This window comes from Spodoptera frugiperda, chromosome 10 (genome assembly GCF_023101765.2).
Source record: "Spodoptera frugiperda isolate SF20-4 chromosome 10, AGI-APGP_CSIRO_Sfru_2.0, whole genome shotgun sequence".
NCBI lineage: Eukaryota > Metazoa > Arthropoda > Insecta > Lepidoptera > Noctuidae > Spodoptera > Spodoptera frugiperda.
Window position 1 is genome coordinate 8,206,044 of NC_064221.1, and position 25,627 is coordinate 8,231,670.

A 25,627-nucleotide genomic window follows, 5' to 3' on the forward strand; every position below is an offset into this window, starting at 1 on the left:
TCTAATTGAGTAATTATTTGATAATCGAAATTGGATCTTGTGTGAATGATAGTAAAGTATATTTTTCTGTGACATATGTCTTTTAAAGGAGGTATGTATGTCATTCAAGTTTATCTGCCGTATCATGTGTAATGTAATGTTATTGCAATTTGAACCTTATCCCAACAGGTTAAGAGTCAAAACCAAGGTCGCGAAAGCACTCCAAGAAAGGTTTCAGCCAAGAGCGCTACTAAGGGCGCACCTGGGTACGTCAATTATTTATTTAAACCCCTTTTTTTAAATGTTGTCCATAAAAAAACCTTTTATTTTTCCATTTTAAAATAATCTGTGTGGTTTTAAATTCGATTTTCTTTTTTTCCTTGTTTGTGTAAAGTCTTCATAACCATTTATTTTATGTTATTCGTTTTTGTTTCCCGCCATTTTCACGATCATGCACCCCGACACGTCGCCGCCATCTTGTGATGTCATTGCATGGTGTTGCCTGCTTGCAATGTGTGTTGCAATGTCAAAATATAGTCGCGGTTCCCAGCACGACCTCCATAGAGAGAGATCAGTGTCGCCTGATTATTATGGATCTAGGCGTTACAGGTGTGTTATGTTCTCATTTCACATAATCGATGGGTTTTTTATTTAATTTCTTAGTTTTTATACCCTTAGTACTAGTTTGCTTAACGTTGAATGAAAACGAAACGACAACGTCTTCCGCGCTTAGATTGGCCGGCGCGATTGAACCAACCAATCTGAAAGCCGAACGCGCTCTCGTTTCAGTCTCGTTATAAGTAAAACAAACTCGTACTAAGTCCCCTGGTAATGTGGAGTATTTTTATTGTGTGCTAATAAAGCGTTCGATTGACAAGATTACTTTAAAAAGTTAAAGCGTCATTGCCTATTTATTTGAGTGTCCTAAATTTATAAAAATTAGTAGTTTTTGTTTTTTTCCTACCCTTCAGAAGAATATGTTACAGCTACATGATATAAATACTCCATTATAATCCAAAATCATAATTATCTAAAATCTATAACGATTTCATATAAACGTATCTAACCAAGTAAATTCTCAATGTTCGATACTTATAAAATTAAAACAAATATTTTTACTAGTCAAAGTTAAGAGATACGTTTATATAAAATAACTTTGCTCGACCCAAATGAATAGACCCTTTATTTTATTACTTATATTTCTGTATAGAACTCTTCATAAGAAGTATTTTATATAAGTACTAGCTGGCTGTACAAACTTCGTACTGCCCTGTACAATTTTTTCTCACATTATAAATCTTCCCTAGACTTCCACAAGTAATTTAAGGCCAAAAGTCAAATCGGTCCAGTTGTTCTTGAGTTTTATCGAGACTCACGAACAGCAATAGATTTTTATATATAGAGAATATAGAATAAAATGAATCAAGAAATAATCAAATGTAATATCAAAGGTCATTTAATTTTATTAAATTAAATGAACTTCAATCCTAACAATTTTTTCAAATGTTAAAACTATTCAATACATGTCATGTTACCTTATTTCTCAATAATAATGATTGGGTCTAGTAAAGTTACTGGAAATGTTGGTTTACTCACTCTTTCATGTGCTTTAAATGTTTGTCATTTGTGTAATTGTGAACTGTTGTCAGAAAATTCAATATTATTATAATTCCCACTTCTGGTAGGCTGTTCTGTAACTTTTAATTTAGTGGGAATCCACGCCCTGTTTCACTACTAAGCTAGTCTATTCTGTAATTTTCAATTCGGAAGATTGAAGTGAACTAGATTGTGGTCTGTCATGTCATTGGTTGTGAGAATAATCTCGACCAATGACGGGCGAGAATGCGATCGAGCTCGCTTCGAAAGGTTCGAATTCACAGTTACTGAGGCCTTAGTACGAGTTTGCCTTACCTTTAATGAGATAGAAAAGGACGGCGCGTGTCCACCACCGCGTTAACCAATCAGAGCGCCGAACACACTCTCATTTCTATCTCGTTAAACGTAAAATCGTACTAAGGCCCCAGAATAGCATAGCAGATCAGATTTCAATGCTGACTACATGATTATTTTAACATATCTTCCTTATATATCTCAGTAAAACTAATAGAACTCAATAATCAATAATGAAACAGAGCCCTAAATTAAAAAAAAAGACAAGTATTTTATTAATATACTTATTTTCTGGCAACAAAACAATTGCTTTGTCCCGCTCTAACACATTGTAAACGTTGCTTTCCGTCTCGCTCTGGCACGCTTCGACACGGGCAGGTCCAGAATTCACACTCGAAGTAGGAGAGGAAGGTTTGAACGATATTCTTTATTTAAAAATGTGTGTTTGTGTGTGTAGAGTAGTTGCTTGACAGTTTTTTTAGAAAGTAAATTAGTTTTTTTAGCATGTGTTTGTTGTTTAGTAAATTAGTTAGGATATCGGAGCTGGCTATAAAGAAAAGCCACAAATCATTATGATGCAAAGACTTTTATATACAATACTTACGTTCCGTTATGTTTTTTTATTTTATTTATTTATCATTTTTAAAACAAATACAGTCGAATAACCAAAACCAAGATTTAAACTTGTAAATGTGCATCTCTGCCTACCCCTTCATGGATAAAAGGCGTGACGTTGCATTGACTTTTACAATAATATTAAATCATTTATTTTATGTGACCAAGACTGTTGCATAAAAACAGTCTATTTGTGCAGATGCAATCATCAAACTTTTAGGATACAATTGAAATGATTTTATAATGTATCATGTTTATTAAGTCAATTGAGTTAGGTAATCATAGAAAATAAATTAGTCACACAAATATTATTAACATTGTTTTCCAAATGCAAATTTGATTTTAAAATAGAACATTCCACAATTTTACCAGGCTACTAGCAAATATTAAATTATCCCTATTTTAGTCTATTTGTCCTAAACATATACATTATTTCAACACTTAGAATGTCAAAAAACATTTTAAATCAATTTATATGCATTTTTATCTCATTTGCATCCCTGGAATGCAGTCGCTACGGATTTTACTTTAGGTAAAGATATGTAGAAGCTAAGTAAGAAATAAAATGTATCAACTTGCCAAAACGTATGCAATTATGAACCTTAACACTGTAATATAACGTTCAAAATAAGGTTGGCAGTTGCTAAGTTTGGCAGTTGATATTATTTATGTAGAAAAATAAATGCATGTGTAGTTTTATAGTTGAAGTAGAGATTATTTTCGCTTTGGCAACTTTTTATATGATAAAAAGCTTGAAAATCAAGTATTAGCTTGAGCGATGTTTTTTAGTAGTATTAGTTTAGTAATGCATGACCTAGGGTTGTCATTCACAACACTAACCAGACTTTAAACCAAAACAAATGTAGCCTTCGAAGACAAGACTTCAGACAAGCGCACAAATAAACAAATACCTATCAATCAAAAACGAATTCTAGCACCTACACAATAAAACTCACTTTAGGTAGACGCTGTGCACAAACTAACAGGGTTGTCAGTACTAACAAATCGCGGCTAACAAAGACATCGTGGTTACTAACGGTTGTGTACGTTTTCTTGTGTCTATAATTATGCGTGTGCTTTAGTCGCGTGAGCCCTGGCCGAGAGACTCCCGATCGCAACCTGCCTCACTACGGCCCAAGATTTCCGGCTAAGGGAAGGTAAGGGTACTTTACAGAATGACAGATAAACGTCAAAACTTGAAAACGTCAAATGTCAGTTGTCAAACATACGTCAAAATGTCGAGAGTTGCGGTTAGATCAAGTAAGATGTCGCGTTGTTCGTGAATAACTTTATTGTACTAAAAAGTAACTTTAAAATAGCATTTCTAAATTTAATGGAAAACTATTTGTCGCAAACTCCACCATTGATATCTTCGATTAAATTTAGGTCATAACGTCAGTTTTCTAGATTTAGAGACACATCACCAAATTACAGGTAGTTTCAAACATAAGGTAAAATAGCTTTACAAAAGCTCTTCAAACATTCATATTCAAAAACACGTCAGTCATTTGGTAGAAGGTTTTTTTTATAATTATTACGCTTTGATTTTTTTGCTAAAATGTTTTTTTTTGTCGCTGGGTATTGTGTGTGGTAGCCCTTATAATAATTATGCTATTGTGAATCAGCATGGCGAGTATCTGGCATGCTGGTAGATGTATATTTATTTATTCAATTTTACATATACATAACTTTAGCTTTTGATTTCTGTTATACCAAGGTCTAATGTAATTGGAATTTATCCATTTATAAATCATTTCCATGTTAAAAAATTACATTATTTTAAAAATTTGTTTATAAAAAAAGAACAACAAATGTCAATGTCAACTGTCATAATTTTCCCGCCCAAAGAAATACAGATTACACAAAAAAAACGTTTCAATACGCACCAAAAAGTTTAAATATCTCCCTCCAGTAAAAATAAATACAGAGACAGTAATTAAAACCTCCTTTTTGAAATGGAAACTCACGTAACGTTTTTTCCATAACAGCAAAGGCGCTGAGCCTGAGTTCAGGTCGCCTCGTGTCAAGCAACTATGGGACAAATGGCGCACTGTATGGTTACTTGCGTGGGAGCGACAGAGGAGGCTGCATGAACGTCTTATGCATCTGAAGGAACTGCAACGAGTGTCCAACTTCAGCTGGGACGACTGGAGAAAGAGGGTAAGATATTTTCTTTAACGTATAACTTATAGATACCATTATGCAATTAACATGTTTTTATATTTATGTTTTCTTAGTACAAAGTTTGCAAATGAAAGTTACCAATAATAATAAAATTAGACATGAATGATGAATGAAACCAGAATAAAAAGGTTTCTTAAACTGCACCTTTTAATTAAAATGATTTTTCAAAGAAAATTGCCATTTATTTCAACTAAACCATTATCAAGTACTTTTGAAACATCAACAACGTCTCTCAGTCTGACTGACTGTTATATATATGATACGTAAAGTTACCATAATATGGCTATTAACATATGGTACCATATGGTAACTCACCAGATTACATGGGAATTATAACATAAATGGTGAAAAATAGGTAAACATTGTACAGAAACATTACGTGCAGTAGTGTGCACCTTGGCCTACCCATTCGGGGATAAAAGGCGCTACGTTTCAAAACACAACAAGTAAAATAGCTTTCAATATCACAAGCACCTTCAAAGCCTGATATTCTTGCCTTCTCTAACAGCCCTACTCTTGAAATATTTTACATCATCTAACTTGTATATATTTCCCTCCAGTTCCTCAAGTTCATGAACCACAAGAAGTCTCGTCTGACGGACCTGTTCCGCAAGATGGACAAGGACAACAACGGCCTCATCCCCAGACACGAGTTCATTGACGGCATTATCAACACCAGTGAGTATACACTTGTGTATAGGACCAGCAATGGATATTACATATCAAGAGCGTTCACGTAGTGCAGTCTTATTACATGTTTCCACGTAATGACTGAACTATTTTATTATGAAACTTTAACATAATATACTATACAATTCATTAGGGTCTAAATACAAAGTTGGTTGAAAGTTTGAAACCATATATTTTGACCTAGGTATAACTTTATTTTTATAAGTGTAGTTGGTAGCCGGTGTATGCTTAAGTCACTTTGTTGACTTACGTTGAACGAAAACGAAACGAGAGCTCGTTCGACGCTCCTTACCTTAGTATGAGTTTCTTTTATGTTGAAAGTGCCAATCAGAGCTCCGAACGCGCTTTCGTTTCGATTGCTTTAAACGTAAAACAAACAACTCTTCACTATGTTCAGCAGTAGACGTCTTGTGGCTGCTGGCTGATTTGATGATGATGGTGACTTAACCACATTTCGTTTTGTGCCAGAATTCGACACGTCTCGCCTGGAGATGGGCGCCGTGGCCGACCTGTTCGACAGGAACGGCAGCGGCCTCATCGACTGGGAGCAGTTTATTGCCGCGCTCCGACCTGACTGGGTAAGTTATATTCGTTTCTTTTGTAGAGGTTTCTAAGAACAACACATACCTTAGCACTGGTGGTAACGGACTCAGCTAAGCTATGTTTTTTATATGAAAAGAGGCATGCTATGGATGTAAGCTATACTGGAGCTTCGCCTCTACCTCGCACAGCTACATACATTAGTAGGTATTGGTGGAAACAGTCACTTAGTTTCACAGCTTAGCTATAACATATTCGTAACATAGCTACATAGCATATCTCTGCTGAAAAAGCACCCTTGAAGATATTCAAATTAGGCACTTTTGAAACGTCAAATTGAATTTTATTGTTCGAATGGAGAAGAACGAGCAAGAAACTCCATCGTTACTTTTAAAAAAATATGTTTTTTTACAATCTCTGATGAAATTAAAGGGAGAAAAGATTCATCTTTTTGCACATGGAAACACCAAAAAGATTATATCGATCGATAAACAATGAGATACAGTTTTGTAACGTTTCGTGTGAGTTATCGATGCACAGATAATATTATCTGTATCAGATAGCGATACCACATCATATTTCCAGGAGAAAGGCCCAATAAAATTGCTTTCATAGTTTTTGTGTTGACATACATATTGTAGTGTTTTTTATTATGTGCATAATGTGGATAATATTGATTTTGTGATTAAAAAAAAACTATAATATTTGATAGGTAAATAATTGTTTGTTTTGTCTGTATTTTCATCTGTCTATTTCGTTTTAAAGTACGAATGTACCTCTAAAATTTACGTGTGTAAAATTAAATAAAAGTCACGGTTTACTTACGTAAAATGAAGTAAAGCTCTACTAGTTTCGAGTCACAGCGGAACTCTTCATCATGGGCAATGTGCGCAGACGCGTAAATTGTTATTTTTAATTAATTTAGTATGTCTCACTACAGTTATTATAAAAAAAGTGTGTAACATTTTAATAACATAACTATAACAGCCCTCTTTTGCAAAAAAGAACTGTATTCCCTCGACTTTAAAGTCCAATTTTCTTTATGAATTGTGTAAAACCCCTATTTTCCACCACCAGGTCGAGAGACGCGGTCCCCCGACGGACGCGGATAAGATCCACGATGAAGTGAAGCGCCTCGTCATGCTCTGTACCTGCAGGCAGAAGTTCAGGGTGTTCCAAGTTGGAGAGGGCAAGTACAGGGTGAGTAAAATTATAGTTTCTTACAATATTTTCTGTGATTTTGTAGTTTAATTAAATTGGCACAGTGATTGGGTTTGCTAGGGTGATAAGCAAGGTGTTTTTGGTTCGATTCCCTCACTTAACAATCACATTGTGTGCGTTTACAATCATTTAACGTTTATGAACAGAAACGCATTCACGATACAACAAATAAATCTAATGTAGGGCAAAGTGATTACAAAAAGTGCTCTATATTTTGTGCCAACGATACAATAAATAAATCTAATATATGGCAAAGTTATTACAAAAGACACCTCTATATTTTGTGCCAACGATACAATAAATAAATCTAATATATGGCAAAGTTATTACAAAAGACAGCTCTATATATTTTATGATTCAATGGAAATATCAAAATCAGTTTAGAAACCTATTTATCTAACTTTAGAGCAACCACTAATCTTAATTTTTATTCCCAAACAGTTCGGAGACTCGCAGAAACTGCGTCTAGTCCGTATCCTCCGATCCACGGTGATGGTCCGTGTCGGTGGCGGCTGGGTCGCCCTCGACGAGTTCCTGGTCAAGAACGATCCTTGCAGAGGTACGTACTATACATTTTTAAGGGGAAACAGGGTCTTAAGACATTTTTCTAAACATAAACATTACTTTTCTAAGACAAGTAGACTTTGTAATGGTACACTTACCTTATTTCGAGAAATGGTGCTTTTACCCTACGGTTAGGTAATGGTGCATTTACCCTATGATTGTGGTAAAAATGCAAATTGAAGTTTATTTTGTTTGAAATAAGATGTATTTTTGAACCAAAGCGTTTGTGGTTGATTATTGTTAGAACAGGAATATTACTTGTCTTGGGATTGTAATGTTTGTTAGATCTGAGGAACATACATATTGCGATATATTAAGATAGTATTTGATTATAAATAAATAAATTGTATTTTAGTGTAAAGTACTAAAAGAAAAGCAACATAATTGAATAGCTATTTGCGTGTAAACGTTTCCATTGATAGCCTATGCCTAAAGCGGAGGGCTTTCAAAAATAGGCTATACAACACAATAATAAATATCAAATTCGAACCAGTCGTTTCAGAGATTAGCGCGTACAAACGAACTTCAGCTTTATAATATGAAATGTTTCAAAATAAATTGTCCATGGTGAATGGTGAATCAGATTCCATGATTACAGTTCTTAAATAGTCCATTCAGTGTCTAGCAATATCTTGATATATAGTAATATGTATTAACAACCTCATATATCACAATACTAATGCAGTATTTGATATATCAGGTTATATCAAAAGATTCTATCATTTTGTTAGATTGTCGTGGGAAGTAGATGCCTATTTAAGTATCATTTTTGGAAGGTAGATAAATGGGACTTTTACCTTATTTTCGCGATAAACATGTGACTCATTGGGGTACATCGTCCACTTAATTTGGGTTCATTTGAGCGTTTTGCAAATAATTGGGACGTATTTTTCTTTTTTTTAATAAGATAACTTAATTTTTTTTTGCTTAGAATTTGTACAGTTATGAAATGTACTATGCAATACTTTGCGCCATCCGGGTATCAATTTCTAAAATCATTCTTAGCAGTCAGTCACCTTTACCATTCGACCATTAAAAGCATTTTCGTAGGAAATGTTTAGTAAACTAAATACAAATATCTATTAATAGTATTTTTAAAGAGGAAGTTTCAAATATGGTGTTAACAGTCGTAAAAATCACTTTTGTTTAGTGAAACTAATCTTGTTTAAACTTGTCTACTTTCCCACGGTAATCTAAACGTGTTGTCTATGTAGGTACTTCATTTTTGTTCTTACTGCAAACAGCTACAAGTTATACTGCACCTAAATTGTCTTATGTTAAGATTCAAATTAGATTAAATAGTAGGTGAATTATAATGTATTTTCCATAAAAAATCCTGTTTTTTACTTTTAATTTATTTTTTGTAATTGATGCAGTAAGAACGAAAATGTGTGACAGAGGATTTTTTTAGTTGGCAACAAATATTTATATCTCATTGTTCGATTTTTGAAAATGACAGTTCAATATAATCAATAATTAATTCTAAACTAAAGAGTCAAAGTCAAAGAAATCCTCATAGTCTACAAATTGAAACATCGTTGTTTAATAAATTACATAATGAAAAATCTACCAAATGAATAATTCACTAAAATGATGTTTCAAATACTAAGTACCTACATACCTTAAAAATAATGGATTTGTATGAAAAATGTAATGTGATAGACAAAAAAAAAAAAAATACCGTCTAAATAATTGAACGATTGAATCTAATCAAAGATAATTAGACGTGTTGTCCTAACATGCCAAAATAGGCCAAAAATATTATACCAAGCTATCACATTACATTTAAAATTATGAAGCCAACAACTGATGAGCTTACTACACTCCCTTATTGAACTATAAAATGTTATTATATGATTACAGGCTTCATAAAATAACTAATTATTAAATTTAATGGCAACTTCTGCAATGCTTTTTTCACAAAAGCACTGTAAAAGTTGTCGCGATTATCAGGCATTTTATAAATTACACCAGAAATAATATAGACAAGTTATTATTTCGGTATACAGTACCCTTAGTACGAGTTTGCTTTACGTATAAAGTAATCGAAACGAGAGCGTTCGGTGCTCTGATTGGCCGGCTCGAATGAACCAACCAATCAGAGCGCTGATCGCGTTCTCGTTTAACGTAAAGCAAATTCGTACTAAGGGTATAGGTAATGAAATAGATATTGTTTCGGTACGAAGACAGTAGCTATTGTTATACTAAATTGTATGCTTTAGAACGAAGCCAAATCTTTAATAAAATAAGCTATTACTGTCTCTGTTTCGAATCGATCTTTATTTTTCTACCTGTATACCAAATTGACTGTCAGAAATAATGACGTCACAATATGAATTTAACTGATTTTTGTTGTATGGTGTAATGAAAATGCCTTGTAGTCGATCTATTTCTATACTAGTATGTATTAGGTATGTATGGTGATATTCAAAGTGTCAATCAATCGTCTCGGTACTTCGTATTTAATGTGTTAACCCCGTATCAAGGGATATATTGACTAATATGTGATTATGTGACGTTCCTAACTTCGTGGACAAATATTTTTTTTAAGATCTTCGTATATTGGGCGAAGATATTTATAGAGCGTGTTCTCCTATGTGCCCATTGTTCGTTATTCACTGGTGTTCCTTTAAAACGTGGTAGAAACACCTCTTAATGATGTCCCGGCACTGCAAAGCACGTTCTAAAATGTTTTCACCCCATGTATTTAGGTTTGAAAAGAAATATTTGTTCAATAGCGTTTTAAATAACAAAATAACACATATTTTTAATACAATTTTATTATACGGGTACAAATATTAACTACAGATTACAAAATTAATTTCACATTAAAACTTACATTAATTTCATAAATTATTAAGTAGCTGGCAATATCGTTAATAAACTAATTTTAATCTAGCAATACTGTTTAGTTAAAAATGCAAAATAAAAATCACAGAATAAGGTTACACACTAACAAAAATACATTTTTGGAAGCTCGACACGAAACTGGAAATATCAAGGTCAATCTACCTGTTTTACGATGTAAAAAATATTTTTAGAATGACTCGATATAATCTTAGCTGCCTAAGGATTCTGAGAAGTAGAATACATGATTAAATAATTCTATTCAAAAACACAATCGTAAAAATATCACTTCAATCAATCAAATCATTTTGTATAAGAGAAAATATCTAAAAGCTATTAGTGAGAACATTAAGTCTTTAAAATATATTCTTAAATCTAATGGTTACTGCTTCGCTCCGCTAAGTCATGGCTACGAACGAGCGATAAGACTAAATAAATACAGACTACATTTCCGGTTACATATTTGAGTACAAAATATTGTTCGGCGAGACGAAACGCTGTGTCGACATGTATGGCTAGTGCCTACACTGAGAGTTTCTGTCGAACTATATCTAATTAACGCCTACGATAAGCCTGTACTCGTATTTACGACCGCTAGACGTACAAATTTGAAGATTTACGACTATAATTATCGTAAAGTTGTATTTTAGAAGCGATTTCAACGGCCGGTTACGCAATCAGGTCTTGCTCGACTAATCTCATATTGGGGCAAACATTTGGGCCAAAGGATCCATATAAAGGCAAGAATTTTTGACGGTTTACGGCCAATATTGGCCCAAGTTTTATTTCCAACATATGGAATCTTAAATTGATCAAAAAGATGGAAGAGCAAACGTTACTTACAACTACTTTATCGAATTACTTAATTGGCATGATTAGTCAATAGTAGTCTTCCTAATGAAGGATGTTAGAGAAGAAATCTCACTACGGGCTCTCTCGCTAGGTAAGGGGCTAAATTCCATTTCCTCGCTCAAGTTCTGTGTATCAGAAGTATTCTCAACAACTGGCCATTGCTTGTGGCTTGGGGCATACAAGACCAACAATGCAAAGATGTAAATGTTCCACATTCCATACACTCCAGTGAAGAATGCTGAAGTATATTCCAGCTCAATATTGTCATCCCATTTCCACTGGCCTTCAGCAACTTGTCCGAGAATGAAACCAATTACAGTAAGTGCAGCACAAAGCAGGGTAGCTAACATGAGGAACTTGAAGCGGTAAATGATCCCTTCATAGTGGAGACGACGCACAGAGCACATTGTAGGCAGGGACTGTCTCTTGTAGGAAATGTTTGTGAAAACTTGCCAGATCATGTAGCACAAGAATAGGAAATATACTCCAGCTGATATCCCGGCCAGTATGATGAATGTCAAAGCTAAGTTAGTTCCAAGATCTGTCACCCAGATAGAGTAGAAAGGGTTACGAAGCTGTACGCCCCTCTCACACATGTCAAATACAAAGAGAGAGATACAGCCTAGAGCTACTGCACTCAAATGTCTCCAGTACTGTTTTACTGAGCTTTGGGCCGATGCATCCTGAATCAACATATGTTCTCCCGCAAAAACAAGCCAGAATGAAAACAAGGTGGCATAGAACAAACCTTGACGGATATCGCTCAACAACAACATAAATGGCAGATCATAATGTAAAGTGAAATACTCAATTGGCATGTTTAAAAGACAAAGAGCTAAACCGAGGCTCAAAAGCATTTTCTCCAGTAAAACAGGCTTCCGTTGGAGTATGTGGATGCGTCTCCAGAACCAAACCAATATACCAATGATGCAAGGGAAAAATGCTGTCTTCAAATACAGCCAGACTCTAGTAAACCCACCATTCTGATTGATCACAGTCAACCACATGTCTTGTATATGACCAATTTGTGCATTCATAGTTGGTGAGTCAACAGGGAGCCTTATATTGAGTAGATAGTAGTCGTGGAACAAAGAACCAAGTTCAAACAATGGGATAGCCGAGCAGTTGTATAAGTATTCTTCACTTTTCAAATCAATATCACAATCTATATTACGTTTCTCCACTGATTTTGTGTAGAAATTCCACACATCTTCTGGGTCGCCTTTGTTCCGGTAAGCTAAGCGCGCGTCGATCGTAATATCGCTTCGGGCGGGCACGTCGACCTGAGGGTGGTACTTAATGTCCACTTGCAGAACTCCAATCAGATTTTGCTGCCACCGCGAGTAGTCCAAGACCATGCCCCCCCGTGGGCCCGGCATTTGGAATGCGAAAACAATGTCTGTCTCCGACAAATCGTAATGCGGTACACCAAGGTTGACGCTCTTGCAAGCTCCTTTCCCACGGGTGTAGTACCACTTCGTCGTGTCATTTTTCATAATAGAAGTATCGCGGCACACGGTTGCAAGTATTGTTTGCGCGTTTGCAGGCATGGGTGCGACCAAACCACCGATGAGAAAACATGTTAGCTGACATATCATAAGAAAACTCACTAATATGGCGAGTTTACGCCCACTTAAGTTCTCAATTATAGTTCCCGTCATGTTTCAGACGTTTCACACGCGGATTACATTTAAAAACTGATTCAATACGAACTAAAATCGACCGGTGGTGATTTCCATTGTTCTTGTTTTCTTTTTCGACGCGACGTACTTGACATGCGCAGCACCGATGTTGCCAGCTAAAAACGTAACGTTATAACGCCATCTCGAATAACGATAACGGTTAAAAATAACGATAACGATTAACTACTTCGGGTAAAATTAAATTAAATAAACACTATTTTGTTGATTAATAATACATTGATAATTAATTATTATTGATTTTCTTATTTCAAAAACTGTTTCATATACACACTGAGAACACTGTAACTCACGAAGTATTACGAATAAATCCTTACACCGCCAACATTATTCACTTCACTCCCATTGTGAAGCATTTATCAACAAAAGCTAGTATCAGCAAAAAATGTCGTTATTGCTAAAGTAAGCATTAAATATGTCCACATACAATTTTGATGTTGCTACTAATTTACTAATTCGTATTCGCTTTGCCCAATCCACCTCCCGTGGTCCTTATCAAAAATTCGTTATGTTTTTTTGTTTTATATTTTTTTTTTGAATCCTATAAAATCCCTTTACATAAGTAGTATCATTAGTGCTACCGCTGCCTGACCCGAGCAAGCCGGAGCAGCATGAAGCTTGTTGCCCGCTCGGTAAGAGATATGACCTGCATTGGAACCTTCATAAAAAACTTTTTTTATCACTTTTGGCTTTTTATATTTAATTACACCAAATTTTGTAAGAAACATGGTTCCATTGCAAGTCCCTCTAGTTGGTGTGGCTTAGATTTTTATTTTTGCAATGTTGTAAAATTATTTTGCTCTACATTTTACACGTTTGGTGCTTTTATTGTTATACATACAGCTTTTATTATTCCATCAAATGTGTAGAATGCTATTGTAGTTTGGGTTTTGACTAATTATGTAATTAATAAAATTTATTGTAGTGGTTATATGTGGTGAAATATAAAAAAGATTGCTTAATATAATATTAATGGCATGACAGTGGTTCTTTATTTGCATTAAGTATTTTATTATGAAATTTATTTTATTTGGTAGTAACTAATGGGTTATAATTCAAGCGCAAGATATATTAATGTTTATAAATAAACACATTGAATTTACTATGTAAATAATTTATTGACAATGTCCACTTTAAGACATAGAATACATTACATAGTTATCAATAAAACATCAATGTAAATATAATTAATTTATATTTTCATTAATTTTATTAATTTGATCTTGCTCTTGACTTATGCGTTTGCATATATTTGGTGAGAGAATATACTAATCGTATTTTACTATTCCTACTCCTAACTGCACAAAATTACAAAATCCTCCCATTTTTTTTTACAACTGTTATGTTTGTTTATGTTTGACATGTTCTGATTTGTTTGTTGTTTTTTTTTCTTTTCCTCACTACCAATGCACGCTGTCCCATTTTTTTTAACACTTTTTGGTGTTATTTTTCCACCTATCCTTTTACCGAACGGTTTTCTTTGACCCTATCCTATCCTGTCCTATTTGTAATCCCGCGCACCGGACGCCGCCCGCATGCAGCCAAGGGACGCACCAACATCGAACTACGAGAGCAATTCATTCTGGCCGATGGAGTGTCACAGAGCATGGCAGCGTTTAGACCGCGTACGCCCCGCTCTAACACAAACACACCACCGTCCACTGGACCTATTATGAAGGTAAGTACTCAAACCGCTATACTTAAATCAATCTTCTCTCCTACAGGATAGAACTTAGTTATAATTTCGCACAAGTAAAAAAGCGCACAGTAGTTGTTGGAGGGAGCAATCGGTTTGGGAAACAACTTTTTTTCGCTTTGTTTTCTTATTGAACTTTGCACATGGATGTGTGTATATCCATATGCAAGGTGCATTGTCGTGAGTGCAGCATGTGTTGAGCTCGTAGAGTTTGGTCGTATTGCATTAGTGTTCAAGCTATGCATTGATGCACAGGCTCGTGTAGTGTGTTGGTGTTGTTTGTTAGTGTATTTCATTGGATCCACTGCATTGGAGAGGTGGCACGACTACGCCTATGGATGTTTTGGTAATGTATTTTCGTTCACCCATCCCGCTCGTCCCCAATCATACCCGCATCAACAAAATTCACTCGCGTTCGACTAAACGTGTGGACTAATAGTAACAACGTGAAAATTCGTCGTAAACAAACGCGTTCCGGAAAACAAAAGATTGGCACTATGAAGACAAAAACGAATTGTTTCGTTTTGTACGGTTCCTTCCTTAATAAGCCTCCCGGTTTTGTATTGGTGCGTTTAGCTGAAGAGTTTATGGAGCAGCTGAGGCCTATATTTGAGGCTCTACGTCAACGGGAGGAGCTTCCGTGTTCGTATCCTCTGCACGTCGGTTCAACACATGGCACTAAGCAGGCGTTCATATACGGCCACTCAAGATCTCAAGGTTCCACCACGCCGGGGGCGCACCACTATAGCCACCACCATGGCTATCAGCCCTCTCCAGGATATCATTGGGTAATGCTACGTAGGCTGTGTGAAAGTGGCGCGGTTGTTTGCACTCTCGAATCATTTTTAAGGTTTACTTTATGATTTGTTAATTGTGATAGTCCATCGTGTATGTACGTAATGTAGACAATGTCAAGTCCGCTAGAGTAGCATGATTATAGTAATCTGTGTATCGATTTGATATAATCATAAGATCTGCTTCAATTTAAATAGTCACTTGTTCATTAACATAAACACAAGTTATTTTGAAAATTGCTTACTCGCGTGTTTTGTTTTTATTTCATTTGCGACTTTGCAAAGAGAGGAGTATTAATATTTTTTATGTGTGTATAGGTAAGAGAACGCACAGCTCGTTCCGTGCCGATGTCTGCGGGAGGAGTAGCAGGCAGAGCGTCAAGGTCTTCCCTGAGTGCTGGTACACCTGATTCCTTGAGCGACAATGAAGCAGCAAGCGGACTTGGAGCGAGGTATAAGAAGTCAAGCGTGCCGAGGTAAGTTAAAGAACTAAAGTGATAATCTAGTTCATAGTTACAGAAACTTATTTGTAATGCGATTTATGAAACGATTTTTTCTTAATAGGTCAACGTTAACACCTGGAGGATCTCGACCAGGCTCTCGGCCAGGATCGCGAGCCGGATCCAAACCACCTTCCAGACATGGATCCAATCTCTCCCTAGATAGTACAGGTAAGATATCATTTAAATTACAGAAATATGCATTCTTTCTATATCTTCTTAGGATTATCTATTAATTTTACTTGTTTTTACTTTAGATGACGTCTTGACGCCATCTCGCATCCCGATGCGTAGGGTGACGAACACAAAGACATCAATAGCACGTGCGGCTGCTAACGCCAACAAACTTGGTGTGACCACACCCAACGGAGGATCACGACCCCGCACACCAACCGGTTTCTTAACCCCAGCTAGCGGAAGGTACGTAACTTCAAATAACTGATATTTGTATTCCCCATGAATGTAGATTATGGTTAACATTTATGTCGCAAACTGGATGTTCCGTAAGTTGAGACGAATAATAAAAATCATCGAAACCAATCTACATTCATATTTATATTGGAGAAATGGAAGGCGACTGTTCCCTATTTGTCATTTATATGTACAATGTCCAGATATTTAAGATAGATACTCTACATATGACATGTTCTACAACAACACTTGAACAATCATTCATTTCTCTCGTGAACATGTAGTAAGAATACTGTAAAATAACCGGTGTACTGATACGCACGGACAGGTATGCTACCGGCGGGATGTACCGCACATCAAGTATACCGACACTGACACCGGTGCCGGCATTAGTGAGGTACACACTCAAACTTCGCCATTGACTTGTTTGTCAAATGTGTATCTGGTTTTGCGGACGCAACTTAATCACTAAAACTTTAATTTTTACAATACAATTATTGGCATTTTTACCGATTAAAAAAAGAAATGGAAGTTCTGAATTCGTTTGTGTTTTTTAATGGATTAGCTTGCGTCTTAAAAAAGATTGTCTAAGATACACAGGTTTTGAGCACGTAAAGCTTCTTGAGGGTTATTAGGGGTAGTGACGTCATGGGTACGTCTAGACATGTTGGGTGCACCTGTACTGGGCCAGAACACGATATTGTCTGTTGTTATCGTTTCTATCAAATATGTTTGTATAGTTATGTCAAAAGGGTGGTGGATAAACTTCATTTAAGGTTTGGTATCAAAGGAACTCCGAAGGCATGCTACAAGTAGTCAGCTAAACAGCTTCACACAGTGTGGTTTTACTAACAAATACGACAGAATTATCAAGAGCGTTAAACTAAATTATTATTATTTTTTTCCTTCCCGCATGCAAATACGAAAATGGAAAACAATATAAAACAGCTCGACACATTCCCAGCCATCATCAATGGCGTCCGAACATCCCAAATCCTTATCCCATACTCATCCAGCATTCCAGACACAAGGTTCCACTAAAATTCCAGTTTACGTTGGTAACCGCTCTCACCGATCCCCTTCTGTTGAGAGGCGATTGAAAATATCCAGAAAGTCGCATTCTAGAGAAACTTCCCAAGAACCTAGTCCCACTTCCCAAGGCCCCTCGAGGAAGTCAGAGCAGAGAAGTCCTGAAGACGACTCCTCACTATTCAGCATATCGGGAATGACGAGCGACAATGAATATGAGAGTAATATAAGCGAGTCGAGCGGCGAAGCGTCAAAGCCGACCCAGCGCGACGTCAAAGGGTACAAGCTTGTAGAATGCTAGCTTCGGTTTTTGCCCGATTATTTTTGATTGATGCTCTTTGAATTTTGAACATTTATGTTTTCATACAAACACGTAATCACCGCAAAATTTTCATGCTCATAATATCTGTCAGATCATTTGCTTGTCAATCACTGATCTCATCTCGGAACGTTTATCGCACTTTAAACACGTTACCTGTTTTTAATATCACTGTATGCATAAAAATTTAATAATACTAACATCACCTGAAGCACTAACAATAAAATTGATCGCTTTGCACTGTTTTCGAAAAGACCGATGAAGTCGACAGTTTGTTCTGCAAATCGACTGTTTTGGAACATCCACATCCACACCATTCCACTTCGACGTCCATATTATGCTTCCTTGTAAATAAATCAGCACCTTGTGCAAGCCTGTATGTTGTCACGTGATCTTGTCTAAACTATTAATAAATATTGTAATATATTTATTAGGTATTTAAGGAATTAAACTATCAAAACAATGTTCAGTTTTTATAAACTGTTAAAATAATCAAATCTCATGGATTTAATGTTTATTAAGTATATTACAATATTTTGAATACCTTATCCGTATTGATATGTAATTATGATCTATTTATATTGTATCTTTGTTCTATTTTCTTGTTTCTGCACATGTATGGATATATTTTTTATCAAATGCAAGATCATCTTCAATGTTCAAATACATGTGCAGAAACATTCTAACATATACTTCCTTTTCTGTTATCCTGACTAATTTTCTGTATGTCTGTCTGTCTGTGTGCTCGCTAACATCAACATAGGAGTGGGTCGTTTGCCTCTACTGAAGGACAAACGCCCGGCAGAAGTCGCATCCCCGTACTAAAGGATCACCATACTAACAGTAATACGAATAGGTAACTACTAAACTTCCGTAGTGTGCTTTTATTTTGTTGAGTTTTTGTTCCTTGTAGTCAAAAATTTTGTAGGTTTTCTGAAACTTAGAACAATTGGCGGTAAAATTTTGGTGTATGTTTTTTTTTTCTTTTTAGAGTTGATTAGTGCTTTGCATGTTTTTCCAATCAAAAGGAAGTGTTTCTAATTCAATTTATTTTAAAACAGGCAAAGGACGCCGTCGGGGAGCACAACACCTGTCCGGTCAGGTCAGCAGACCGCAGTGACCAGGCTGCTAAGGAAGCCGTCAGACGCATCAGACTCAGGCACCCCGACCACGCCTGCCTCACGACGCGGGACTCCGGCCTCATCTCGAACTACGGAGAAACGCGAACCATTCCGACATTAGACGATCAATATTACAAGAAACCCCTTACATTTAATAATTGTGAACATACCACAATTGTAAAGTTGGGGACATCACCTATGCTATGCAAGTCGCTCTGACGTTAAGCTATACAATGTAAAATCATGTTTAATCAATTGCCAAAATTATTATATAGCCCACCTTTGAACGTTACCGCGACAGAGCGGCTCGCATGCCTAGGCAAGTGCCGACGTAACATTTAATAACTAACATAAAATTAACCAACGCGCGAATTAAGCCAAGCTTAATAAAAAAAAATACGCCAATATGGCTTTTAATTTAAGTGAGAACAATTTATAGATAATGGTATTAGTAAAACTTAAAGTCTGCACTTGTTGCCTTGTATTTTTTTCTAAAATCCGCGCCAGTTTTTGCACTTCGTAATTACTCGTTTTATTTATTTGTGCTGTCAAGAATTACAGGACATGTTTGTTCATTAGTCGATGTGAATAAAATACTTTCTCTTATTTATTGTCAACGTTGCCATAATTGTTAGTGTACCTATGTTTTTTGTATGTAAAATGCGTATTATTGTCTCTATACAGAGACTCGTAAAGTGTGATGACGATTTTAATATTGTTTTCTTTAGGGACCATTTGGTTTAACGGATTAATGAAGATAGGTGATCGCTGGCAAAGGCTTTTAAACTGTCGTATTCTTGCGTATATTTCGCCAGATATACGTGTAGATAGACCGTCTTGAAGTGGTTGTCTGCAATCTGTTAAGGTGATAATAGAATACTTTTCTTTTGTAATGCACAATTATGTGTTTCCCTTTATATTTTTAAGCCTTAATTGTCATTAGACAAGATTTTTGATTTGTTAATAATTCTGTTTTATACACTCCTGTATATAATTTATGTATGAATCACAACTGCACAATCTTGTCGAGAATTTCATTTGACAAAATTAAAAATCATGGCCGACTATCGCCAGAGTCGGCCGTGGTGGACGTTTTTTATAAAAAATCAAAAATCTAATCATGATGACGTATATATGTATAAGTACATCAAGTACATTGTCGTAAAAGACATTGTTTAATAAATTGCTAAGAATATTTTGATATTTATTGAAATAATTGCTTTAAAATGTAACCTCTTTCAAAATGTTAACCATCGCTCACCATTTATTTGTAAGTTTTTTAATATAAATCTGTCCCTGTTATTAAGCTTAATTATTATTATTACGAAAAATTATTAATCTGGTCATTTTTTATTTAAATCATTGTTATATTTGTTATGTAAAATCGTGGCAAATCTACTAAAAGGCTTATGATATATTTTGTATAAAAGGATATCTTTGCATTACATCCGTTTAAAATCTCATAACAAAATACCTATCAAATAAATGAAAAGTAACAATTATTCAGTTGTTTTATTTTCCTTATTAATACTATATTTTCTTAACCTTTACCTGTGTCGTGTTGAATATAGTAAATGGGTAAAAACCTATAAATGAGTATATAGATAACTAAAATTGCTAGACCGTTATAATACAACACAGTAACACGACTACATATGAGCTCTTGGGTTTGAAACCCGGGTCTGGAAAATGGCTAGTCTAAGGAGACTAGCCATAAGGATCCAATAGAACTGTGCAACATTAAAAATAGATGTCTGTCAGAATGTGACAGGCCCATAATATATGGCGACTGATAATAAAGTGAGGCATATTTAAACAAAAAATCAAAATTTCATTAGGACGCGCGTGTATACTTCCAAAATACCTACTAGTCTTCCGAACAACAGTTGATTATGAAAAAGAACGCCCGCCTGAAAATTTGTTATTGTTATAAAAAAAAAACTTGACTATACAAAAAAAGTTTCTTAAGGAAAGTTGTTTGTAATCATGAGTACAATCACGTGTATAAATATCCTTCACTAATTACCAGTCACCCTGTATATTACATAACTCTCGGGTTCGAAACCCGAGTCGGGAAAACGGCAAGGTATAAAGTTATTCCAATGTTTATTATTTTGAACGCCAATGGCATGAATAGATGTCATGCGCAAGCGTGCCCTGTGCGCCACCGACATCTATAGATGCCAAGAAACAGATCACAGAGAAAAACAAAATAAACACATTCGATAACATTTTGGAATCCCTAATATTTTCAGGGTTATTTCGTTGAATTTGTGGCTTGGCGTGGAGGGCACAGCGAAGCGTTTATGCTCTGGCGGTCAAAAGGTTAAGTCTAGCCTCATTATCAAATAGAACTGTGCAACATAAAAAATATATGTATTTCAGTATATAACAGGCCCAATAACATTATGAGCGTATTATGGTATTTATCAATAAATTGCCTTAAAAAATCGAACTATAAAAGTTATGAACTTGAGCAGTTACACAGTTTTTGTCAAATATGGTGGACGGCCTTATATTTATCAACTGTGTTCGTAATTAATGTAGAAAAATAGAAATCTGAGTAGCTGATAGTTAAAACTAAATTCATGTTTTGTGTTAAATTATTCAGGAAACGTTGAACGATCCTATAACCCTAGCTGGCTGCCTAACAGCCTAGCTTATTTAAGTACCATATACCGTTAATACCGTACATAACTATTACGATATAGGGTATCTACAATATAATTATGTACAATTCAGTAAAACAATCTGGGGGCACGGTATGCTTTCCGAGTTTCCGAGTGAAGATTCCAAATTCCATTCTAATAATTAATATAGTTATAACTTATAACTAGTTATTTCTGAACAACGCACAACGGTTATTGATAAAATATCATATTAATAGTATGGCAACACTGAATACACATCTGTCACATTAACCAACTTTTTTGGCAGTATTACGAATTGTCAAAAAATCTTAGAGTTTCAGAAAATAAACAAAAAAAACAACAAAAAGTGTTTGTTACCAGTGAAAAATGGTTGGTTTGAACATGGCTGGACCTGCCAGAGATAGGGTGATGAAATTGATGCAAGATAAGGATAAAATAGAGAGTGAAATTCGAGAACAAACTGCTATATTGGAAACCAATAATGTTGGGATGCACGATTCTTTGGTGGACTCTGAAGGTTACCCTCGAAACGACATCGATGTTTACAAGGTCAGGCATGCAAGACATCGCATTATTTGTAAGTACGTCCTAACATATTCTCTAAATTAACAAGTGTAAAACTCGTGGGATGAGTCTGCAGTTTTGATTTAGCGACAATAATAACATTTGATCACAAAGCGTAAACCTCTCTTAAAAAGACCCACTGACCCGTGTTTTTTTATTCATTAATGGAAACTGAGAACTTATTTTATTTACAACTTTATTATCAGGCTATGTATGACTATGTATAATTTTTTTAATATCATTGAATCGGTAAATAACCATAATCAATAAATCTAAACTTATAACGCTTCACTACTGCTTTATACTCACTTACAGTATTTACAATTCCAGTATAATAATAAGTGAAAAAAAAAAATATAACAAGCCAAGAGTCTATATAAACCTATTTAAACTTTTACAGGTCTCCAAAATGATCACAAAAACCTCATGAAGATGATTGAAAAAGGTTTGGCGGAAGTTCATAGAGAACTCCTCGGTTCTAACGGTGAGGGACCGTCTATGAATGCGGCAGCTTCCAGCAATGGACATGCTAACGGGGCCAGTGCTGGAGACACTGCCCCTCGTCCTGCCGCTGAAGATGAAAAGGCTTTTGCGGTAGTCGGTTTGGTTACTGAAGGATCGCCTGCGGATCTTGCTGTTAGTAATATTACAGATTATTTTGTTATCTTATTTTTTTATCAACACTTTAGTTGTAATTGAACTTAACAAGCAACTTGTTTTATAAAACACTGCCAACTCTAATACAGTGTCACCTGTTCTGCTTGGTTTCTTTTTAATCGTAGTATGATGTTTAATGGCCTTTAATCTTCCTTGATAACTGGACTATCCAACACAGAATATTTCAAATTGGTCCTGTAATACCGGAGATTATGATGTTCAAACCGATTCTTCAACTTGTATACTTTTATAGAACATTCTTTTCTCTCTAATATGATTCTTATAAGAAATTTATTTACAAATCCTAATTTCCTTACAATAAATTTCCAGGGTCTACAAGAACGGGATGAAATCCTCCAATTCGGATCAGTGTATCACGACAACTTTGAAGACATGTCGCAGATCAACACCATTGTGTCTCACTCGGTCGGACAACAAGTCAATGTTAAAGTGAAGAGAGATCAGAACGTTATCAACTTATCCGTAGTACCACGGCCATGGCAACAACCTGGGCTACTCGGTTGCCATATTCAGAGGAAATCATAAAACCTTTCCATTTTGTAAAATATTTTGATGATATATATGATATTTATATGTTTGGCAAATAAATTGGATTATTTTGTCAGTGGTGTATGGATTTCGGCAGTTGATACTTGATTGTATTTATTTTGGATTATAATATCTGGATTATAACTAGTATGCATGTTCATATCTTTAGTTAGATATATTTATTATGTATTTGTTTTTATTATATAAAATAATTTCTAATAAGCAAACTTCTTAGTTTGCACACTATGTTCAAAATGTGAAAAAAAAATATTGCATTTATAAATGCAATATACTGCTTTGTTTGTATAATGGGAATGGGAATGCGAAAAATATATGTTTATTAATAAAAAAGAATGTTTTAAAAAAACAAACTTTGAGTAATAATTAACATTTTATTCTCAAATAAATACAAAAATCACATAACTAACTGTAAATAAAAATTTAAAAATAAATCTTGTGATTGATCACCATGGCATTTGATTTTTTCTTTGGTAATTTTATTGTTACATGTTTCTCTTCCTTGGGGTCGCCGAGTTTGACAATCTTGTGGGCGCCATCTTGGATTTCTGTGACGTCATCCTCTTTTTTTTCTTTTTTGCGGAAATCTTCGTCCGTGTACATGTATTTCATGGAGAAGTCGAAATAGACTTTGTCCTCGACTAATCTATAGTCGGGTTTCTCGATTGTGCCTCGTAGACAGTCGTGGTAGTGACACACTGCTTTTTCTTGCTCGTATGTTTCGCAGGAACCTGGAAATATGTCGAATATTTTTTAACAGTATACATTCTTTACTTAATTTTGTTTACACTTAGCTATTCTCTAAATAAAAGAAAAGTATCTGACATGTATCGGTTATCGCGTAATCACAATTTGGCCAGGGATATCTAACTCAGTGTATACTGTGTATAGGACAAATTGCATACACAATTAATATTATTGCTTAATATTATTAGAAAACGAGGAATACCTGGTCTTTTAACCCTGACGGTAAGCACCGCCCTCTCCGGAGCCATATCCTGGAAGTGCACCAAGTAGCAGGCTAGCATGGTACCAGTTCTACCTCGTCCTTGTCTGCAGTGGATTCCTATGACCTGGAAATTAAGAAGTAGGAGATTTCAGTTCTAAGTTTTTATTATAGAAAGACCATAAGTGGTCTTAATTGTTTACTTACATGGAATTGTACATTAATTTAATTAGAGTGACTATTATACACAAACTAACGCCATCTAGTGGGTGTAACAAATTTTAGCTTTGCGGAAAATTCACACACAAATCTGTGAAAAGTAGCAAAATATTTTTTAAATAACAGTGAAATTACTGACCTCTCCTCTCATCTCCGCCCTCTCACATATCTCGATGAACTTCAAAATCTGTTTCAGTGTCGGCACACCGAACTCCTTGATCCTGATCTCTGACCATTTTAACTTTTTCTCGCATTCCAAAATTGGCGGGATTCTCTCTGGTGACAGCGTTATGAGGTGATTGACCCCGACGTCAACAAGGTAGTTGAGATTTTCGACAGTCTGTGGACAGCCCATTGCCGCTATTTTTTTGTCAATGAACCAAGAGAAGTTATATGGCGGATACGACTCATAATCCTTTTTCTCTTGAACAACTTCATGTTCAGGCTCTTCTTTCTTCTGCCCTTCTTGCGGTTCCGTCCTGTATTTGTACCAAAGTTTGGCCAACTTCACGTTGGGCCGTTTCGACACGGTACTCATTGTTTAAACACTTAATTACGATAAAGTCGGCGGGTAAAGGAATTGGCGAAGTTTATTTTTAATCAACTACGCCGCGGCCGGTGGCTAGCCAGCCAATATTGGCAGCCACATTGGCACGGCTACATTCGACATTTTGTGTTTTATTTATACCAAGTGAAATGTCAATTAGAAAATAATTAGATCACTTTTTATGTTGTGGTAACTATCAACGTCACGCCTTTTTGTCTACGAAGTGTTAGGTTGAGGTGCACATTACGGCACGTGATGCCGCTCTACAATGTACACCCACTTTTCACCATTTGTGTTATAAAGTTCCATGTAATAGGGGGTGAGCCTATTGCCATATACTGGTCACAATTCCAGACTCCGTCTGAGAAAAAAACATCCCAGAGATACTTGGCCCGACCCAGGAATCGAACCCGAGACCTCTTATCCAGCAATCACACTTGCGACCACTCGACCAACATGGCAATCAGTCAGTGTGTGAACTTTATGTTGTAATTAAAGTAATTAAAATATTGGTTATTAGTATT

The 25,627-nt window shown here is 35.5% G+C and overlaps 4 protein-coding genes across 51 annotated transcripts in view; 2 read left to right on the forward strand and 2 right to left on the reverse strand.

Annotated features, from left to right (window-relative positions):
- LOC118277469 (microtubule-actin cross-linking factor 1) overlaps positions 1-20,454 on the forward strand; it is a 323,764-nt gene extending 303,310 nt beyond the window's left edge. For 15 of the 48 annotated variants that reach the window (XM_050696478.1, XM_050696476.1, XM_050696481.1 and 12 more), the window contains 17 exons: positions 169-245; positions 517-588; positions 2,248-2,280; positions 3,567-3,641; positions 4,473-4,644; positions 5,229-5,346; positions 5,827-5,936; positions 6,976-7,098; positions 7,561-7,678; positions 15,355-15,566; positions 15,891-16,048; positions 16,137-16,243; positions 16,330-16,492; positions 16,812-16,880; positions 17,432-17,791; positions 18,595-18,687; positions 18,893-20,454. In XM_050696478.1, coding sequence (XP_050552435.1) covers positions 169-245; positions 517-588; positions 2,248-2,280; positions 3,567-3,641; positions 4,473-4,644; positions 5,229-5,346; positions 5,827-5,936; positions 6,976-7,098; positions 7,561-7,678; positions 15,355-15,566; positions 15,891-16,048; positions 16,137-16,243; positions 16,330-16,492; positions 16,812-16,880; positions 17,432-17,791; positions 18,595-18,687; positions 18,893-19,073 — 2,241 coding nt within the window. In that variant the 3' untranslated portion in view covers positions 19,074-20,454. Of the gene's footprint in view, positions 1-168; positions 246-516; positions 589-2,247; positions 2,281-2,995; positions 3,036-3,566; positions 3,642-4,472; positions 4,645-5,228; positions 5,347-5,826; positions 5,937-6,975; positions 7,099-7,560; positions 7,679-13,648; positions 13,715-14,623; positions 14,761-15,354; positions 15,567-15,890; positions 16,049-16,136; positions 16,244-16,329; positions 16,493-16,811; positions 16,881-17,431; positions 17,792-18,594; positions 18,688-18,892 lie in introns of those variants that run through there. The other 33 variants (XM_050696492.1, XM_050696493.1, XM_050696495.1 and 30 more) reach the window with 27 other exon arrangements.
- On the reverse strand, positions 10,446-13,410 carry LOC118277472 (protein wntless). Its single transcript, XM_035596288.2, has one exon. The coding sequence runs from the start codon at positions 13,041-13,043 to the stop codon at positions 11,406-11,408; it is 1,638 nt and encodes a 545-aa protein (XP_035452181.2). The 5' UTR covers positions 13,044-13,410; the 3' UTR covers positions 10,446-11,405.
- Positions 20,455-21,856: 1,402 nt separating the features above from the next.
- LOC118277578 (26S proteasome non-ATPase regulatory subunit 9) lies at positions 21,857-23,840 on the forward strand. The gene is made up of 3 exons (XM_035596448.2): positions 21,857-22,180; positions 22,568-22,803; positions 23,155-23,840. Exons 1-3 carry the CDS (start codon positions 21,970-21,972, stop codon positions 23,368-23,370), a joined length of 663 nt encoding a protein of 220 aa, XP_035452341.2. The 5' UTR covers positions 21,857-21,969; the 3' UTR covers positions 23,371-23,840.
- On the reverse strand, positions 23,752-25,192 carry LOC118277533 (dual specificity protein phosphatase 23). Its single transcript, XM_035596368.2, has 3 exons — positions 24,696-25,192; positions 24,341-24,464; positions 23,752-24,122 (listed from the first exon to the last, which is right to left on the reverse strand). Exons 1-3 carry the CDS (start codon positions 25,092-25,094, stop codon positions 23,815-23,817), a joined length of 831 nt encoding a protein of 276 aa, XP_035452261.2. The 5' UTR covers positions 25,095-25,192; the 3' UTR covers positions 23,752-23,814.
- Positions 25,193-25,627: the final 435 nt, after the last annotated feature.

Coding starts and splice junctions, on each gene's coding strand:
- LOC118277472 (XM_035596288.2), bottom strand. CDS start 13,043: ATGACGGGAACTATAATTGAGAACTTAAGTGGGCGTAAACTCGCCATA.
- LOC118277578 (XM_035596448.2), top strand. CDS start 21,970: ATGGTTGGTTTGAACATGGCTGGACCTGCCAGAGATAGGGTGATGAAA. Junction 22,181..22,567: donor TGCAAGACATCGCATTATTT/GTAAGTACGTCC, acceptor AAACTTTTACAG/GTCTCCAAAATGATCACAAA. Junction 22,804..23,154: donor GATCGCCTGCGGATCTTGCT/GTTAGTAATATT, acceptor ATAAATTTCCAG/GGTCTACAAGAACGGGATGA.
- LOC118277533 (XM_035596368.2), bottom strand. CDS start 25,094: ATGAGTACCGTGTCGAAACGGCCCAACGTGAAGTTGGCCAAACTTTGG. Junction 24,465..24,695: donor GGGCGGAGATGAGAGGAGAG/GTCAGTAATTTC, acceptor CTTAATTTCCAG/GTCATAGGAATCCACTGCAG. Junction 24,123..24,340: donor CGTCAGGGTTAAAAGACCAG/GTATTCCTCGTT, acceptor ACATATTTCCAG/GTTCCTGCGAAACATACGAG.